Genomic DNA, 21,808 nt, shown 5'->3' on the forward strand with positions numbered 1-21,808 from the left:
GCCATGGTATGCAATTTACAACAGCAGTGATGTGCCCGCGGGTTGGGTAAAAAATATTTATGACAAGATTGGGTCAAGCAGATGTGTTTGGGTATTTCTTTGTGGTGGAGAAGGGGGAGGATACAAATCAGTGAGCGACTGCAACTCCCGTAATTTGATTTTTCACAGCATGTATACGGCACTGATGTAAGTAAGGCCTTTAATCCATTGTGTGGGGGTTACTTACATTCCCCTCCATGGAAATTACTTCAAATAACCTGCTACTATTTACATATCAATCTGAGCATGGAATAAAACATCCTACTCGGCTTTCTTTGTAGTATAGCAGCAAGGCATCATTGGAGAGGTTCCTAAGTGGGAACATCTATTAGGCTTGACTCTAGTTAATATGCCACATCCCTAACGAGGCAGACAAAAGAGGGGGACCGAGGATGTACGGTGGCCAAGACTCACCTTCAACCCAACCTCATTATGTGCATACAATTAGCCATACATTATAACATCTCTGCTGCCAACTGAGCGGAACTCAGCAGCAACTGAAATGGGGGACACGCTCCGAGAGGATGGACATGACAAACACATTCGCAGGATTTGTATTTATTAAGGATCCCCATTAGTTCCTACCAAGGCAGCAGCTACTCTTCCTGGGGTCCATTAGTTCCTGCCAAGGCAGCAGCTACTCTTCCTGGGGTCCATTAGTTCCTGCCAAGGCAGCAGCTACTCTTCCTGGGGTCCAGCAAAATTAAGGCAGATAAATACAGTTAAAAATGTACTGCATTAAGGTGGCAGATTTAGACACACAGACACACTGGTCAGACAAACACACACCAGGATTTCCATTATGAAAATGTGGCGCCAGACATTTGACCGGCAGCATTTTAATATACCGGACATTTGAGAAATTTACCGTAACCTGATTAGGGCGTCCACCCACGGTGCGCAGGATGACAGAAATAAAATGTAGATCATGTTAATTAAGATTAACAGAACATGCAATCCGAGGATGCAATGACACATGTCCGTACCGCGCCCTTTGAATATGTTAGAACTGTCCACATTTTACTTTTCCTCAGCCAAAAAGATGAGCAACAAACCTCAAAATCAAGAGCCTATACTCAGGCAGCGCGCGAGTCAAGTTTGAGGAAGAACATTTTTACCATAAAAATGCACCTTTATAATAAAGCATTCCATATTCATCATTGCGTGTGTAGACTTATGTAAGATAGCCTACTATTCCTTATGTGATGAGTAGATTGGAAAGTCATGATTTAGGCAAATAATTGAACTCAATCATTGTTAGCAAAAAAGACCGTTCAATGCATGTCTGAGTGCGTAGAGGCCTAGGCTATATGTAACGCTCGTCATTGGAATGAGGTGAGGACCAATACGCAGCGTGGTAAGTGTCCATGATACTTTAATACTCACTGAACACGACAAAATACAAAAATAACAAAGTGAATGAAAACGAAAACCGAAACAGTCCTGAATGGTGACACAAACAAAACAGGAAACAATCACCCACACCACACAGGTGGGAAAAGGCTGATGATGAAGTATGATTCTCAGTCAGAGACAACAAACGACACCTGCCTCTGATTGAGAACCATACCAGGCCAAACACAAAACACAACATAGAAAAACGAACATGGACAACCCACCCCCTGACCATACTAAAACAAAGACATAACAAAAGAACTAAGGACAGAACGTGACACTATATCAGATATGTTTCTTCTTTCCTTGCACAGGAAAAACACATTTCATGCAATTCTACTACACTTTATATGACTGGAGACATTAGCAGAATCTTTTTTAATACGACAAATTACAGGGTAGCCTACTCTGCTGACATTGAAACAAAATCGATAAAAACGTTGTCCATTTAATAGGCCTGCGGTTAGGGGAGACAAATAGAATATGATGTCCATCTAAACTGGAGGAGGAAATTGTCTAAAAACAAACAGAAGTGGCACTAATCCAACCATGATAGAGTGAATATGTGCAGTGAGCACTCACTGGGGATATGGCCGATGCTCTCTGCTAGTGCAGTGGCGGAACTGGAGTTTTATACATGTGGTGGCCAAGGCTACTTCAGGGGGTCCATAGACCATGACAGAAAATTAGTGTGTAACCCTAACCTGGCATCTAAGGAGCATGAATGAATTCTATGATTGCTGATTAAAATGTAGAAGTGATATTTCACTTAACCCGGAGTGGCAGATGGTGTGGTCCAAAAGGGTTACTTCACTAGAATTCTTTAACATACTACGAACAGTCAGTGTCTCTACCTCGGAACTGCAGCTCAATTTCTCTTGCTCACACACACATAAAATAAAGCTCAAGCACCAAGGAGATCAGATAGCATTTGTCTGTTTCACAAATTGCATAGTTTATTTACAAATAAATGTATTTACAAAAAAACACTGCAATTTGACATACCAGGTATCAAGCAGAAATGGAGTTTAAAAATTATTTTGGTGCCCATCAATATAACAAACATACAGTATCATATTTAGGCTCATATTTATTATGTTACGTTTTGGAATTGGCCTAATCAAGACCAAATTAAATCTGTGTGACATGATACCCCTTGAATTGATCATTTTAGAATGTCAGTGTACTAGCTAGTACACAGTGCAGGTTTTAATCATGACCGGAGGGACAGCCTAACTGCCAATTTATCCTAGGTAGATTAAAAGCAGCATAATTCAGTTCTGGTGAGAACTGGCAAAATGTTTCACAAACTCATCCATGTTAAGGGAGCGTGCCTTCCTTGACTCAACACTGAGAATTCCGAGGTGACTTAACCTGTCATCAAACATTGTTGTCCTAAGGAAGGTTTTAAAATCAGTTTTAAAGCTGAGAAGCTTCTCTCGCAACAAGAACTGCTGACTGGTGTAACAACAGAAATCTTACAAAGTCGAAATAACTCATGGAAGATGCTCATGGATAATGTTAATAATGTTCTAGAAACACAACAAAGTCAAGGAGAGTAGACGGTCTGTCCCTTCCACTTTTCTCTCTCCTATCAAGAAGCTGCTTGGTTTGATGAACCTCATGTTTGAGGTCCTCTAAATCAAATCCAATTTTATTGGTCACATATGCGAGTGTAGCGAAATGCTTGTGCTTCTAGTTCTAGCTTCTAGTTCTGACCATGCAGTAATATTTAACATGTAATCTAACAATTTCACAACTAACTTTTACACACAAGTGTAAAAGGAATGAATAAGAATATGTACATATAAATATATGGATGAGCAATGGCCAAACGGCATATGCAAGATGCAGTAGATGGTATAGGGTACAGTATATACATATGAGATGAGTAATGTAGGGTATGCAAACATTATATAAAGTGGCATTTTTTAAAGTGACCAGTGATACATTATTACATCCAATTTTTCATTATTAAAGTGGCTAGAGATGAGTCAGTATGTTGGCAGCAGACACTCAATGTTAGTGATGGCTGTTTAACAGTCTGATGGCCTTGGGATAGAAGCTGTTTTTCAGTCTCTCGGTCCCAGCTTTGATGCACCTGTACTGATAGCGGGGTGAACAGGCAGTGGCTCGGGTGGTTGTTGTCCTTGATTATATTTTTGGCCTTCCTGTGACATCGGGTGGTATAGGTGTCCTGGAGGGCAGGTAGTTTGCCGCCGGGGATGCGTTGTGCAGACCTCAGACCTCTGGAGAGCCTTACGGTTGTGGGCGGTGCAGTTGCCGTATCAGGCGGTAATACGACAGGATGCTCTCGATTGTGCATCTGTAAAAGTTTGTGTTTTTGTTGACAAGCCAAATTTCTTCAGCCTCGTGAGGTTGAAGAGGCACTGTTGCACCTTCTTCACCACGCTGTCTGTGTGGGTGGACCATTTCAGATTGTCCGTGATGTGTACGCCCAGGAACTTAAAACTTTCCACCTTCTCCACTACTGTTCCGTCGATGTGGATAGGGGGGTGCTCCCTCTGCTCTTCCCTGAAGTCCACGATCATCTCATGTGAGGTTATTTTCCTGACACCACACACCGAGGGCCCTTACCTCCTCCCTGTAGGCCGTCTCGTCGTTGTTGGTAATCAAGCCTACCACTGTAGTGTCGTCTGCTAACTTGATGATTGAGTTGGAGGCGTGCATGGCCACACAGTCATGGGTGAACAGGGAGTACAGGAGAGGGCTGAGAACGCACCCTTGTGGGGCCCCAGTGTTGAGGATCAGCGGGGTGGAGATGTTTCCTACCCTCACCACCTGGAGGCGTCCCGTCAGAAAGTCCAGGACTCAGTTGCACAGGGCGGGGTCGAGACCCAGGGTCTCGAGCTTGATGACGAGTTTGGATGGTACTATGGTGTTAAATGCTGAGCTGTAGTCGATGAACAGCATTCTTACATAGGTATTGTTCAGATGGATTAGAGCAGTGTGCAGTGTGATTGCAATTGCATAATCTGTGGACCTATTGGGGCGGTGTCAGGTAGGGTGGAGGTGATATGATCCTTGACTAGTCTCTCAAAGCACTTCATGATGACGGAAGTGAGTGCTACGGGGCGATAGTCATTTAGCTCAGTTACCTTAGCTTTCTTGGGAACAGGAACAATGGTGGACATATTGAAGCATGTGGGAACAGCCGACTGGAATAGGAATTGATTGAATATGTCCGGAAACACACCAGCCAGCTGTTCTGCGCATGCTCTCAGGACGTGGCTAGGGATGCGTCTGGGCCGGCAGCCTTGCAAGGGTTAACACGTTTAAATGTTTTACTCACTTTGGCTGCGGTGAAGGAGAGCCCGCAGGTTTTGGTGGCACTGTATTGTCCTCAAAGTGAGCAAAGAAGTTGTTTAGTTTGTCTGGGAGCAAGACATCGGGGTCCGCAACGGGGCTGGTTATCTTTTTGTAGTCCGTGATTGACTGTAGACCCTGCCACATACCTACATACCACATCTACAGTGGTGGTGTGGTATGTAATCTAACTCAAAAGGTCTGAGCAAGACAAACAGAGGCTCTTTGGGTTGTGAGACTGGACCCCTTGCACTTGCAATTCTTCTTTGAAAAACAGCTCTGCAGCTCAGCTGTGAGACTGCCAAGCACCTGATAAAAGATAGCTCTTTGGAAGCTCTCACCATCACTTTGGTCACAATTTTTCTGTCCTACAGTGCTCATCATCAATGAGTCGTGAAATCTTAAACTTGTTTTAGGCTGTCTATTACACACCGTTTGTACACTTATTTTGCAGTGCTCTGCAATCTCTTCAACCTCTTTCCATAGTTCCTGTAATACGTCTATAAGGGCACCTACGAGATCCACAGCCCTTGCTAGGTCAAGAGAGCTTGATTGGAGCATGCCAGAAAGATATTTGGCATCACCAAGCACTTTACAAAAGGTAACTAAAAGCTCTATGAGATGTAAATCTGAGAAAGAAGGTCCTTTGCCTCCACTGATCTATCACCATTATTTTCAAGTGTGATACCCTGTAGCACTCTCAGAACTGCTGGAAGCCTGTCCCTCAGATTACGGCATGCCATGTATCTGCATGCCTACCTTACACCCATAAGTCTCCGTAGTTCACTGGGCTGCTACTGTGCATTCTGAACTGCAAGCCACTTGAGATGAACGTATCAGCCAGATACAAAGTTATAAAGCTTTTGCAGGAGAGTAAAAAAGTTAGCTGCCTCAGGCACCGATTTTACAGCATCGACAAGAACTAAATTCAAACAATGTGTCGGTGCACATAAAATGCAAATCTTGCACTGTTTTTAATCCGTGCAGACACACCAGAATACTTTCTGCTCATGACGCAAGCACGGTCATAGCCCTGCCCCACAAGATTATTTCTGTAGTCCAGGCCATGTTTTTTAAGGCAATCAATTATCATGTTTGTGAGACCTGCTGCATCTAAGCTTTCAGTTGACTTGAAAGTGTAAAAAGCTTTCGTGGAAGGACACGCTGTAATGGTACCTCACAACTGAAGACATTTGTTATTTTTTATTTAAATCTGCAATTACACCAAAAACTTAACTTTCTTTTACTTCTCTTATTATTTCACTTTGTACCTTCTCAGCTAAGCCCTCAAGAACATTGTTCTGGATTTGGTGGCTTGTGTACTTACCATTGCCACATGCATTCATCCTTTTCTCTATGAGATGGTCATGCTTTGCTATTTGTCTAAGACTGTCAAAAAAATACTATTGTTGTGATAGTCAGACTCTCGACAACCTCTGTGCCCGATATTTTGAGTGGTAGTTAATGGGAGCACATCTGCAGTTGTTTTAATGTAAGTACAGTTTTCCCCCCACTTTCTGTTTCCAGTCCTCATTTATGGCATCTAACATTGACGAGTTGCTGTCAATAGCCCTTTCATGCTGACTCCAAGCATACATAGCATTGATATGATGCTCTGCCTTCGAATGGAGCTTAAACTCAGAATCTCTAAACGGCGCCTTTTTACCAGTTACAAAAATCTGACTGATGTGAAGGCAGATTCAGGTGTATTGGGCAGAGAAATGCCTACAGGCAAAACAATAAGTCAAATCTTGACTTAAAGAATATTCAAGCTATAAATTGTCCTTATACCAGGAGGGTTGCTATTTCGAATCCTAGGTGTGCCCTTACACCCCCACAAAAGCTCCCCGGGCCTTTCCAATACCTATATTTGCATGTCTTTCAGATGGGTTGGGTTAAAAGCAGAAGACAAATTTTGGTTTGGACAATTGACCAATAAAGTGATCTTAATCCATTAATGACAATGAACATGAACATGCTATACAGCATGAACAGATCTGGGACCAGGCTAGGATGTCCCATTCTCAAAATGAGTCCAGAGAGAGGCTGTCATAGTCATTGCATGGCCAGTAAGTCCAAATAGATTTGTCATACAACCCCAAAAGATGTATACTAGACCTTGTTATACTTAAAAAGTTATCATTCTCCTGCCATAGGAAACTAATATATGGTTCCTTTTCTAACAGGTGTTATTTAATGTTCTGTCTGGCTCCCTATAAGGATCTCATTAAAATGGTATTCCTTCGATAGAGAACAGCGTATTACCAGTAATAAAATGAAAAAAGAGGACATAGCAAGATATCTTCATTGTAAAACAACAACGATTCAGTTATCTTTCTTGGCTAAAGCATAGTGACACCTCAGCAAGTGGTGTGTACAGTCGTGGCCAAAAGTTTTGAGAATGACACAAATATTAATTTCCACAACGTTTGCTGCTTCAGTGTCTTTAGATATTTTTGTCAGATGTTACTATGGAATACTGAAGTATAATTACAAGCATTTCATAAGTGTCAAAGGCTTTTATTGACCATTACATGAAGTTGATGCAAAGAGTCAATATTTGCAGTGTTGACCCTTCTTTTTCAAGACCTCTGCAATCTGCCCTGGCATGCTGTCAATTAACTTCTGGGCCACATCCTGACTGATGGCAGCCCATTCTTGCATAATCAATGCTTGGAGTTTGTCAGAATTTGTGGGTTTTTGTTTGTCCACCTGCCTCTTGAGGATTGATCACAAGTTCTCAATGGGATTAAGTCTGGGGAGTTTCCTGGCCATGGACCCAAAATATATATGTTTTGTTCCCCGAACCACTTAGTTATCACTTTTGCTTTATGGCAAGGTGGTCCATCATGCTGGAAAAGACATGGTTCGTCACCAAACTGTTCTTGGATGGTTAGGAGAAGTTGCTGTGGTACCATTCTTTATTTATACCATGTGTTGGTACCATTCTTTATTCATGGCTGTGTTCTTAGGCAAAAGTGTGAGTGATCCCACTCCCTTGGCTGAGAAGCAAACCCACACATGAATGGCCTCAGGACGCTTTACTGTTGGCATGACACTTGACTGATGGTAGCTCTCACATAGTCTTCTCCGGACAAGCTTTTTTCCAGTTAACCCAAACAATCGGAAAGGGCATTCATCAGAGAAAATTACTTTACCCCAGTCCTCAGCAGTCCAATCCCTGTACCTTCTGCAGAATATCAGTCTGTCCCTGATGTTTTTCCTTGAGAGAAGTGGCTTCTTTGCTGCCCTTCTTGACACCAGGCCATCCTCCAAAAGTCTTCGCCTCACTGTGCGTACAGATGCACTCACACCTGCCTGCTGCCATTCCTGAGCAAGCTCTGTACTGGTGGTGCCCTGATCCCGCAGCTGAATCAACTTTAGGAGATGGTCCTGGCACTTACTGGACTTTCTTGGGTGCCCTGAAGCCTTCTTCACAACAATTGAACCGCTCTCCTTGAAGTTCTTGATGATCCGATAAATGGTTGATTTAGGTGCAATCTGACTGGCAGCAATATCCTTGCCTGTGAAGCCCTTTTTGTGCAAAGCAATGATGACCGCACGTGTTTCCTTGCAGGTAACCATGACTGACAGGGGAAGAACAATGATTCCAAGCACAACCCTCCTTTTGAAGCTTCCAGTCTGTTATTCGAACTACATCATTATGACAGAGTGATCTCCAGCCTTACACCTGTGTTAACGAGAGAATCACTGACATGATGTTAGCTGGTCCTTTTGTGGCAGGGCTGAAATGCAGTGGAAATGTTTTTGGGGGATTCAGTTCATTTGCATGGCAAAGAGGTGACTTTGCAATTAATTGCAATTCATCTGAACACTTTTCATAATATTCTGGAGTATACGCAAATCGCCATCATACAAACTGAGGCAGCAGACGTTTGAAAATTGATATTTGTGTCATTCTCAAAACTTTTGGTCACGACTGTATACACACACACACACACACACACACACACACACACACACACACACACACACACACACACACACACACACACACACACACACACACACACACACACACACACACACACACACACACACACACACACACACAAAATTGAGGATACTTTGAGATGCACAATGTCTTGCTACAGGGAGTCTGGAGAGCCAAGAGTCTCATCAAAAGGTCCAGTGTAGTCAAAAATGTGATTTTCCTTTGTTTTATATACATTTCCACACTAATTTGGAATAATACTGTGAAATTATTATAATGCCCTTTTTAGTGTAAGAGCTGTTTCAAAAGACTGCCTGAAATGTTTTGGTGGAATGTAGTTTTGGCCTGTCTGGTAAATTAGTTAATAGATCAATAAGAACCTCCCCCTCAGACCACTCACAGACAGTCCTAGCAAAAGTCCTAGCAAAAGTCTTGCTTGAGAAATTGCTCTTTGTCAAGAAAATATTTTTTTCTTTTTGACCATTTGAATAGAAAACAATCACAGTTAGTTAATTGTCACCCAGAAATGATATTGCGATTAAAAACGGCTGCATTGGTCTTTTAAAAGGAATTATACATCACCCAGAATTCCAGCCTTCAGTTCCCCAAATTCCTCGGGCCAGAAACAAAATGGCCTGTATGAATCATGGTGCCTCAGATGGCAAGAGGGAGAATGGATTTAAGCCTTGCTGAGACATCATAAACCTTCACTGTGCAACACATAACCACATGCAGACAGTAAAAAAAAAAATGTCAAGGTTGATCAACAACAGCCCAGGTGGGTTGTCAGTATTCAAAGTCATTAAAGGTTTTTGCAAGATTCATACTGTGAAGCTGCTGGAGGACTGACATCAGGTTTGTGATATAGGTTTTGAATACTCTTCACGAAACAATTCTCTGAAGTATTTCCATTAGAAATAGAGCAATAGTGATGACACTGGCAGTAAGCACTGCTATAACTGAACAAAGATATAAGCGCAACATGCAACAATTTCACTGCGTTACTGTTCATAAGGAAATCAGTCAACTTAAATTAATTAATTAGGCCTTCATTTATGCATGGGCCATGGCCACCCACTTGGAGCCAGGCCCAGCCAATCAGAATGAGTTTTTCTCCACAAAAAGGGCTTTATTACAGACAGAAATACTCCTCAGTTTCACCAGCTGTCCGGGTGACTGATCTCAGACAATCCCGGAGGTAAAAAGGCCGGATGTCCTTTTATTTCAGCTCATGAAACACAGCAGCAACACTTACCTTTCCCGTTTATATTTGTGTTCAATATATATGGAAGAAAACTGAACATTCTAAAAGAAAATACCAGTACCACAACAAACAACTCATCCAACAACGGATGAGAAAACACAACTTCGCCAATGCCTGCTGAAGGTTATTAAGAAAATGCCAGAAATCCATGCAGCCGCCAATAAACATCACGTTACCTGATTAGTCTAAGAGGCTTCTACAAAGCCGAGCGCAGTAGATACAATAATGGAGTTTCTTAATGATTTTTATTATTTTATTTTTTAAATTTTTTTGTTACTTTCTCTGCTTTGTGGAACAAAGTAGACATCTGAGAGCGCCCACTGGACATGTCATGTATTGCTAATTGGAACAATGTGGCTAATTTGCTGATAATGTAAGTGACAATGCTCTAAAGATATTTTGTCAGCATTTTGCCCAAGTTCATTTCAGTGAGCAAAGCTTTGATGAAATATATTTTTTAAACTTTTCTCCTATTGTTGAATTTGAACGTCAAAAGTATTTGAAAATTCTCAAACTTGTTACCAGACCATTTCTTTCAGTCAACATCTCACATTAAACCTCTCTCTAAGTGTCTTTCTCTCTTGCTGAGTGGGTCACTCTTTCTCAGTGTGTGTCTCTCAGTCTCTATATGTCTCTGAGTATCTATTTTTCAGGGTTGTGTCTCTCCCAGTGTGTGTGTGTCTCAATGAGTCTCCCTCTCTGATGGTCTGTCTCCGTCTCCCCCTCTGAGTTTCAGTGTGTGTCTCACTCTTAGTAGTCTCTCATTCATAAACTCCATCTTTCAACCCATCTCGTCTGTAAAGTCAAACACACATTACTTGTTAGTGGGCGCCGAGTCATCCTGACCTGACAAAGATCCACCGTTGGAACAAAACACTGGTCTAGTTTAATAAAAGGTATTATATTTCGGCGGAGCATTCATCAGTGTGGACCGGGACCTACTTCATTACTCCAAGTCAGACAGTTACTCAAGAGCCCGTGATCCCATGGTTACGCTGAACCACTCCAGAAAATGCCCGTCTCCTACAGCTTGCTCATTCCATTCACACATAGGCCAGGCTATGAAACACAATAATTACACTTAATGGTATGAGTAGGCCTAAGTGTTGGAGGCCAGATTGTGATGGCTGAGTCCTAATGAGTGCTGCTAAAGGAAATCATCATTAATGCTGAGCACAAAGGAAGACAATCTTCTCTGGAAAAGGGAGGGGGGCTGTTGCCAAAGAAACCACTTCTCCCCTTATTTTAATAATATAATCCTCCTCTGCTAATTGTGGGTTATGCTGATAACTTTGGATTAAACCCAAACTGCTGTGACTAACCATGTGATGAGGATCGTATCTGCGCACTACACTCACACGCAGAGGCACAGACACAAGAGCATGTGCACGCACACGCATGCACACATGGCATGCACGCAGACAAACATATATGTCAGTGTGTAGATATTTTCTTTGGATTTGCTCAGAACACAGCATCCCTCCTTTTTCTCTTACCCGTTTTGGCATTGTTCCATGTAGACTTGCCATCAATCTACAGTATGTCCATATCCCTCCCTCATCGGCATCCCTTACACAGACTGCCAAATGATCCTCTAATTACACATCTCCCCATTTGTTATGTGACCACTGGTACTCCAGAGACCACCTCAACATCATTTCCTTGAACCCACTGTTAGCCGAGGTTGTAAATGTGTCTCGTCCACAATGAGAAACAGTCTCTGGGCCCAACAGTACATCTGCCTGCTGCTCGTCATAACGCATGCATTCACCAACCTTATTGGCTGTCGTTTCTCCTCTTATATTTGTGACATTCTAAAAGCTGAAATACGCTTGCAGTGTTTCTCCTACTCTTGCCTAGGTGGGTATGACCTTCCTGGTGTACACTCACCTACAGCTTTGGCTTCAATTGGTTTGCAAATCTTAATATCAACAAGCCCAGAGAATCGCTGTTGCACCGCATTTGAACACCACCTGTAACTGTCTAGGAAAAACACTGGTTTCCATAGCAAAGCTCTCCTATCATTTGAACAATTAGCTAAATCTATGGCTATTCCCACAGTCCCTATCATGAGCTGAAAACACGGAGACAGGAGGAGCCGCAAAAAGGCACCATGAAATATTAATCTATTGTAAACTCATTATGTTGCTGGGAGCACCCGCACAGTCTTGCCTGGCTAAGTGGTGATTGATTGCTTTGGACTGTGGAGAGTGTGCAACAGCCAGAAACGCTACAGGTAGGGGTGTGTGTGTGTGTGTGTGTGTGTGTGTGTGTGTGTGTGTGTGTGTGTGTGTGTGTGTGTGTGTGTGTGTGTGTGTGTGTGTGTGTGTGTGTGTGTGTGTGTGTGTGGGGGGAGAAAATGCTCCTGCGTGTGTCTGAGGTTTCATGTAGGGCACCATTTCCACAGCAGCAAAGTAGGAATCTAGTGTCTTCATTATCAACCACTCCGGTCAATTTCAATACAGAACAATACTGTATAGGTTAGTGTACAAAACATTGATAATGAAGCAGATAAAAAAAACAATATTCATTCAGGCAGTATCAATAGACAGCTTCCATGTGATGTCAGGCAAATAAACAAAAAAACAAATACCCTAATCTCACATTTATTCATTTGGATTATGAAAAAGGAATGGGGGAACATCCCTGGAGATACAAATCGACCTATCTGACAAAACTTCAAAGAAAGTGTTTTAATTATGTAAACAGCTGAGGATTATCTTTAATTACAACGCCGCTAACAGACCAAACCTTGTCTATCTAGAGTAACTGACTGTTACTACACTGAACAAAAATATAAACGCAACATGTAAAGTGTTGGTCCCATGTTTCATGAGCTGAAATAAAGGATCCCAGAAATGTTCCATATGAACAAAAAGCTTATTTATTTGACCACAAATTTGTTTACATCCCTGTTAGTTGGTATTTCTCCTATTACACAGATGCACCTTGTGCTGGGGGAAAATAAAATGCCACTCTAAAATGTGCAGTTGTCACACAACACAATGCCACAAGTTTAGGGAGCACGCAATTGGCATGCTGACTGCAGGAATGTTTCACCAGAGCTGTTGCCAGAGCCTGATCAACTCTATACGAAGAAGATGTGCCGAGCTGCATGAGGCAAATGGTGATCACATCAGATACTAACTGGTTTTCTGATCCTCACCTCTACCTGTTTTTTTTTTGTATCTGTGGCCAACAGATGCATATCTATTCCCAGGCATGTGAAATCCATAGATTAGGGCCTAATGAATTTATTTCAATTGACTGATTTTCTTACATGAACTGTAACTCAGTAAAATCTTTGAAATTGTTGCATGTTGCATTTATTTTTTTGTTTAGTATTAATTTACAGACTGCAAATTGACCACAAGAACCCCAAACAGATATAATGTGACTAAAGCAATCATTTCAAACCTTGCTTACGTTTGTATACAATCACGTGTCTCTCTATTATACGTGGGAATACTTAGGAACAGATTTCCAAAATTAAAATCACAGATTTCCAAACTTAAAATCACTTAAAAAATGGGGGAGGGGGCAAATAAAACCACATGCGGGCCAAATTCGGAGGACCGCCAGTTGGGGAACCCTGCAATAAAGTATCCTTGTGAAAATGAAACTCATCTCATAGGAATTGAGCGCCCAGAATTTGACAATGGATGGATAATCCCCAAAATACAATGAATGTACGGTACATAACAATTTCTTATATTTTTTAAATACTGTAAACTGTCCTTATAAGATAAGATTTCTGACCAATTTTAAACTAACTGTTGTGCTGTCAAGCCATCAGCCGGCCTGTACGAATATGTGTTCATGTACAGTGGTGGCTCGCTCCAGTCCACATGCACGGCCATTGACAGAAACATTGTATATGATGGATTCCAGTGTGCCTGATGAAACTCAGCATTTGCACGGTAACAGCATTGAGGAACGGTGGCCCACTTAAAAAGGTCACAATAAAATCGACCCCAATCAAATAAACAAACAGTCTAAATGCAGGCTGCCCACTTAAAAGGAGGGGCCACTGTTCCAATGGCTTTTATTGCTGGTGCCTAGCCACTGTGGTCGTGGTCCTAAGTATTCTCTATCTGCCCCCTTAACTCATGTCCTTTCCTTCATCCACACTGAAAGAAGAGTTCACCAAGTCAGTTAGGCTACTTGTGTATTGCATTCACCTATCCAGTGTTTTCAGATCCTTTGCAGATGAAGGAAAGGAGTCAAGGGTAGTAAGGAAGCCACATCAGACTGTTGGGACACCCGTAGCTCACCAGTGTTTTCAGATACTGTGCAGATGAAGGAAAATAGACAGGCAAAGCCACTTCAGACTGTTGGGACATGCCCATAGCTCCCCAGAAATGGCATGAGATCAATGCTGAACGCATTAAGTCTGTAACGTTAGTGGTTCTCCATCAGGATTCTCCTCATCAGCCCCAAGGGGACACAAGAAGCGTAATAAACCAAACGGTTATCTGTGGGGCCAAAAATAAAAATTAGGCCTTCTTTGGTATTTCAAATAGTGCATTTAGTTAAAGGGTAGATTTCTAGGAAACGTTTAAGTTTAAATTGAATATGATTCTTTAGAACAAACTAAACAACCACATCTATCGCATGAGCTGAAGGAAGGAATCTGAACACATGCATCAGAACACAACTGCATGCTCACAAAGTTTGAAGTCATTGCAGAGACAAGATGGCCCATCATCGTCAGTGCAATCTCAGTTGTTTGTTCTTAAATAATAACTTCAACAGACGGGCCAGGGAGGGAGACAGAGCTACACGTAGTTAGCGGTTGGTATTTATCCTCTTTAGAGAGATAACGCCGTGGATACAAATGCATTTCATTTCAGCCAACGACAGCAAATCATTAGTGGTTCGACAACACTGCCCACTGTGCCCTTGAAGGCCTGTTTGTGGTGGCAGAGAGCAAACAGCAGTAAACAGAGGAAAGTGCTGGAGGATGACCAACTTAGCTGGTTAAAAAGGGATGCACGGCCACTGACTTCCACTCAGAGCCACTAGCCAAGGAGAGACATAGTTGGGGCCATATAGGGGGATGGTTAATGGGCTACCAGAATGACATGGTAGGTCCTCTGTAGTTCAGTTGATAGCACCAGGATAGTGGGTTGTAACACCAGGATAGTGGGTTCGATTTCCAGGACCACTCATATCTAAAAATGTATGCATGCATGACTAAGTGACTCTGGGTAAAATTGTCTGCTAAATCAGGGCTCTAGTTTACAGTGCGACCATTTTACTTGCATATGTGGCTAAATATTTAGCTGTGCCATGCACCAGTGCGCCTAGAAAAAAAAATCTAAATAATCACCCAGATAATTGTTGCAATGATTACTTCACTCTACCACAGCCGCTGAGTGTCAAGAAGAATACATGACTGTCATGCTTGCACCATTGCCACAAAGAAAATGGTTTGTTATATCAAATAGTTTTCTTTGTGCTCCTACATTTATTTTTGTGCTCATACATTTTTCAACTTAGCTGCAAATGTGGTCGTGGTAAAAAAGGTCAGCATGTGCTAAATGGTATACATTATTATTATTGTTATTATGGTAGAGACAGTATGTTTGTTACTCTAGCTATCAGGGCAACACTTCAGACTGCAGGAATGGTATGCTAGTGCTCATTTGGTCACTGTGTATAGACCAGATTTAGACAAAATAAACATTTTATAAAAGGTCAGCATCCATTGTGTGGTGCTTGATTAGTTAATACTTTTAGAAGTGTTCGCTATTTCACTAGAGGCAGATAGATCCCCTGGTGAGCATTATGGTAGTTCAACATGCATGTGAGATGGTCAGCGATCATACTGTGCAGGTTTACCCTGTTATGACAGACTTGAACGCAGCATGATTCCCTATATACCACTATCTGTCCTCCCTAGAGTCCAGGCATTTAACAGATTTATGTGTCAGTGCAAAACAGTCAACCTGTCAATTGTAGTTTGAGGCCTGATGGCCTAATGTCCCCCTATGGAGTGTAGATTTTCCATCTGGCCGCCACCTAGTTGAGGGACCCTCGAGGTCTAACAATTTTACAGGTAGATAAATCAATCAATCGTGTCAATCAATATTTCAATCCACAGGACAATGTTGGAAAGGTGAGAGGCTGTCAATTGGCACAACTCAATGTTCAAGTTATTTTAAGTGAAGGATCGCGATGACTCCAATGTAAGGCTGTTTCTCTAAGGGTTGATTTCCTCCTCTTCGTCTGAAGAGGAGGTGTAAGCAGGGATCGGATCAAAACGCAGCGTGGTAAGTGTCCATATATTTTTTAATAACAAAAACACTGAACACTATGAAATACAAAAACAATAAACGAATACGTGAAATGACAAAATCGAAACAGTACCGTGTGGTGAAAAACACAGACACGGAAACAAACACCCACAAACAGTGAAACCAGGCTACCTAAGTATGATTCTCAATCAGAGACAACTAACGACACCTGCCTCTGATTGAGAACCATACTAGGCCGAAACATAGAAATCCCAAAATCATAGAAAAACAGACTGCCCACCCCAACTCACGCCCTGACCATACTAAATAACGACAAAACAAAGGAAATAAAGGTCAGAACGTGACAGTTGGATTTCACAGAATACATACAATCCACAGCAGATTTTGAGGGGTAAAGTGAAAATGGACAGGATGTCAGGGAGGGATAAAGTGGAAAGGACAGGTTGTCAGGGAGGGGTAAAGTGGAAAGGACAGGATGTCAGGGAGGGGTAAAGTGAAAAGGACAGGATGTCAGGGAGGGGTAAAGTTAAAAGGACAGGTTGTCAGGGAGGGGTAAAGTGAAAAGGACAGGATGTCAGGGAGGGGTAAGGTGGAAAGGACAGGTTGTCAGGGAAAACTTACTGTCGGCAAACCTGGAATTAAAGCTCAATCTGTCTACCATCACACTATTTAATGGAAACAGATCCAAGGATAAAATAATACATGTTGACTACTGATGTTGCTTTGGTGGTGTACACTTCCTCTGCTCTTTTCAATGTTACGATTTAATGGAAATGTAATGTCATCTTTCATAGTAAGAAAAGTATAATATGAATATATTCACATAACACATCAAGAGTAATCTGTTAGTTCCCGATTTGCTTACTTAAATGTTATTTGGTAAGGTAAGAAATTAAGTCATAACCTATACAAACTTTTATCGGTAGACTTTTAACTATACTGAGGGAAAACAAGGCCCTTTTCAACCGCTGTGCATGATGGGATTTAGAGAATAAAAGTGTACTACAGTGGAACCATATTCTCAAAACGGATTCAACAGCTGTGTTCTCAATCACCTTGCAGTATTGAGTGTTTTGTAGAGCACAGCTGCAGGGCATGTTGAACATGAATAAAGCCACCATTTGCAAAGCCAGCTATATTATACCATAACACACAAGGTAGAATGATTTTGCTTAGCCCCACAATGAGACCTTTATGAGTAATAATAATAACATAGTAATATAGCCCCAATTTTATTCCATTTAGCAGATGCTTTTATCCAAATCACAGTAGTGCATGCATCGATGGCTACAGCAACACCCACAGCCCAAAAGTTGCAATACCATGCTCTACCAACTGAGCAAGTGTCATTCAGAAGTAGGGCTCATACGGGTCTAGGCTAGGGTTTGCTTTGCAGACAGCATTGATTTGCTTTTCCTTAATACTTATAAATACAACCGGACACACCTTTAAAGTGTTAACACCTCTGTAATGGGTATACTACAAGCATTTTTCAGTAAAGAGACGCCTCCTCTCCAGCAGAATGAGAAATATGACACTGCGAATCAACGGTGCAAGGTAGACTAGAAACCTCTACGGTTTTGAAGCCAAGCCCAAATCATCATAACATCAAGACACCAGGTATGGCTTTCACACAGGGGTCCCAGAGAACTTTCTGAATGAGTATTCAGTAAAGGGAGCCAGTGACGCCTGACACATGGAGATTGGAAATCCAACCCAGCGGTTCCCCAGTCCCCACGAAATATCAGTAATATCCTGAGATTCATAGCTTTAGGAGAGGTTAAAATTTCATGAGCCCTTCCAAGAGCTAACAGATCAAAAGGCCAGTTTTGCCCTCAAAGCTTAATAAGGACAACATAAGATAGAAACCAAGGCTTATAATTGAACCCAGCATTAATATCAATCAGTGCCCTATGGAAAAAGACACCTAGAAAAACTTTCATTCACTAATAATATGCTTTTTTTCATGATAACACTAGGCTCCATACTCAGTGCTGCAGGCTATACAACTGCAAAGCACATGGTAGACGAGAGAGGAGGAATAATTTGAAAACATATCCCCTTGCATGGGTGTGATCTGTCATTAAATAATGTAATCTCAACAGCTTGCCTACAACAGCAGGGTATAATCCAGTTATAGAAAAAAGTATTCGATTCGGTTTCCAATGCATTTACTATTCCGCAGTTATTCAAACGCTAAAAACGCACGTTGAAAACAATACTTTAAAAAGACGGGATTGTTTATAAGCGAACACGTCGTTTAAATCTCACCTTTCGAATTCAACAAAACACGTATTTCTTACCATTACGTTCCCTTGCATTTTGGCAGTCTCTATTAGGTTCTTTTCCTTCATTTTTTCTGTAGAAAGGATCCTCTGTTCAGGATATTATCGTCGTTAGACTAGTTTTGGACCGCTTCTTCCACGGTCTACGCCGGTTCTGTGAGACCCTGGGTTTGGCTTCTAATTCACCAGTGGGTGGGCTTACTACGCATTGGTGAGGCACATGCGTTGATTTTTCTTAAATATCCTATTGATTGATGGCTGAGTCAGTGCCTGTCTTTTACTACGAAGTAAAATATGTAGCCGTGAGTTGTACACAAAGGCTATCATATATAATCTCCATAATATGGGACACCACCACGTTCACTCCGGCTGCTCCGGGTCCTATTTGTTTGAACGGAACATAAGAATCCGCTCCCAGCCTCGCACAGCTACCCATAGTTGACAGTCAGCGCGTGTTGTGCGTGCTGCCACCGGAATGAAGATAACATTCAATTTCCCATGGACTGCATGTTAATTTATGTTCGCTGAGGCTTTGACTCATAATATTTTTCATTTCAATACATTTCCTCGGCTTCATTTATAGCCTACAATTGCTATCTGTAAACACATGGAGACATTGCCGCAAAAATGTTAATGAGTCACATACACACATTTCCCCAGAGACAAAAGTAAACCTAATGAGAATACACCATTGGCCCCCTGTCACAATAAATTAGTTTATGATATATTTGTTTAATAACAAACGTTTGATGGCCACTGGAGAAATTGTAACAAACACAATTTTGAGGCAGCAACATAGTATTGGGTCAATGATGGCAACATCTAACGTCTATTCATGTTGGTGTAACAATAGCAATACATTCCCAACCACATGATGAATAGCAACACATCTGTGTGGACCCATTGGTTCATAGTTTAACCTTGTTCAAGTCTTTAGCAGGCATAAAATATTTATCTAAGACCAGGTTGATTTGTAATTTATACTGAACAAAAAATATAAACGCAACATGTAAAGTGTTGGTCCCATGTGTCCCAGATGCACAAAAATGCTTATTAATATCAAATGTTGTGCACAAATTTGTTTACACCCCTGTTAGTGAGCATTTTATCCTTTGTCAAGATAATCCATCCACCTGACAGGTGTGGCATATCAAGAAGCTGATTAAACAGCATGATCATTACACAGGTGCACCTTGCGCTGGGGACAATAAAAGGCCACACAAAAATGTGCAGTTTTGTCACACAACACAATGCCACAAGTTGAGGGTGCATGCAATTGGCATGCTGACTGCAGGGATGTCAACCAGAGCTGTTGCCAAATAATTGAATGTTAATTTTTCTACCAAAAGCCATGGTCTGCGTCCAATTAGAGAATTTGGCAGTATGTCTAACCGGCCTCACAACCGCAGACCACATGTTACCACGGCAACCAAGGACCTCGACATCCGGCTTCTTCACCTGCGGGATCGTCTGAGACCAGCCACCCTGAGGAGTATTTTTTTGTCCGTAATGAAGCCAGTTTGTGAGGAAAAACTCAGTCTGGTTGTCTGGGCCTGGTTACCCAGTGGGTGGCCCTGGTTCCCAAGTGGGTGGGCCTATGCACTCACAGGCCCACCCATGGCTGCGCCCCTGCCCAGTTATGTGAACCCCATAGATTAGGACCTAATGAATTGATTTAAATTCACTGATTTCCTTATATGAACTGTAACTCAGTAAAATTGTAGAAATTTTTGCATGTTGCATTTATATATTTGTTTCAGTATTCATTGGTGGTTAGGATAGCTAATGACAAAGGTTAAGATTATTTATGTAAAAGGTTAAGAGAACTAAAAAGACAAAGTTTAGGAGAATTTATACACTGCAGGTTAGGTAAATTGGGTTACGGTAAGAATAAGGGTTAGCTAAAATGCTACAGTTGTCCCAGACACGACTCGAACATGCAACCTTTGGATTTCTAGATGGTCAAGCTATTGCCCCCCCCATCCTCCCCCTACCAACCTCCCTACTTTAGTTTCTGTCTAAAGTAACTAGACCATTAGTACATATCATACGTCTTAGAGGTGCTCAGAAATACGTATAGCATGTTTTGTATAGCTATGAGGCCAAGCTGACTGAAATGTCAGCTGACTGAAATGAAGCCAAATGTCTTCTACATTCAATGCCCCTGAACACACACACGTTGATTAGGATCTCTATTGGCTAATAAAGATGGGCTTGGGTAGCCTATTGGACTGAAGTTCAGAGACCCCATCAGTCAGAGGGACTCCCTTGGGCTACCACAGGCATTTGCCACATTACATAGAAAATGTAGCAATTGCACCATCCAATATTGCAGCATCAAAACAATACTGTGAATCTACAATGTCATTAAATAAGAACTAGACTTGACTTACGTTGAGGGTTAGCTTACAAGGGAAACTTACTTTACCCAACTCCCCAAAACCTACCACAGAAACATAAAATCCAAATCTCATTATGGAGTCCAACCAATTTCAGAAACCTTCAAGTGGACATCCAACCAAAGGCTTAAGATCTGCCACATGGCCAATGGCTGTCAGCCTGCCATTTTTACTGATTCTTCCTCTGCCATGAGACGGTAGTCCCTTCTATCTGTGGCCAGCATTCACAAACCCATGTTGGTGCCCGTTGTTGCTTTCTCACAGGGAAAAACCACCTGCAATGAAGAACTGTGACTCACAGAATGCAAAGTAAGTGGTCAACGCCTAGCTATCGACCAACGGGGAGCACCCACTGTATGGAACTATAAAACAAGCTCCAAACTAACAAACTGCAAAAGCCTCAATCAGATTCAGCCCCCGGTAGTGGACAACGACATAAACTAATTTGAATTCTGAAGTTTAGTGTATTAGGCTCCCTACTAGCTACTGCAAATGCAGCAGCTACTCTTCCTGGGGTCCACATAAAACATACAAATACATTACGAAGTATAGCACAGTAATGGACTAGAATATAAGATAATACATTAAAATTAAATTAAGAAATACAAATTAAATAAGAGTTTCGCTTCAAACACACCGACAGCGTCATTGCATTTTGGTACACCAGAATTACATTCATTTCCAATGAAATGCTGCATTTGCCTTACAGCTTTGTGTTGCATAGGCAGTTGCAATGTGTTCGGTGTGGTGCATACGTTAGATTTATCGAACGTATGCATCAAACTCTACGCATAGACGGCTTGACAGAAATGGTAGTAGGAGATGCATACATATCCAGATGATGCTGCATACTATTTTGCGCAATGATGCTGTCAGTGTGTTTG

At 41.8% G+C, this 21,808-nt stretch overlaps 1 protein-coding gene across 4 annotated transcripts in view; it reads right to left on the reverse strand.

Moving 5' to 3' along the window:
- dpp6a (dipeptidyl-peptidase 6a) overlaps positions 1-21,808 on the reverse strand; it is a 352,637-nt gene that overhangs the window by 279,032 nt on the left and 51,797 nt on the right. Inside the window, exon 1 of one of the 4 annotated variants that reach the window (XM_052483756.1) lies at positions 18,544-18,889. The exons of the other annotated variants lie outside the window; for them this stretch is intronic. Within the exon in view, the coding sequence (XP_052339716.1) occupies positions 18,544-18,594 (51 nt within the window). The 5' untranslated portion in view covers positions 18,595-18,889. Of the gene's footprint in view, positions 1-18,543; positions 18,890-21,808 lie in introns of those variants that run through there. 4 annotated transcript variants of the gene reach the window in all.

Source organism: Oncorhynchus keta, chromosome 28, assembly GCF_023373465.1.
Source record: "Oncorhynchus keta strain PuntledgeMale-10-30-2019 chromosome 28, Oket_V2, whole genome shotgun sequence".
Lineage (NCBI taxonomy): Eukaryota > Metazoa > Chordata > Actinopteri > Salmoniformes > Salmonidae > Oncorhynchus > Oncorhynchus keta.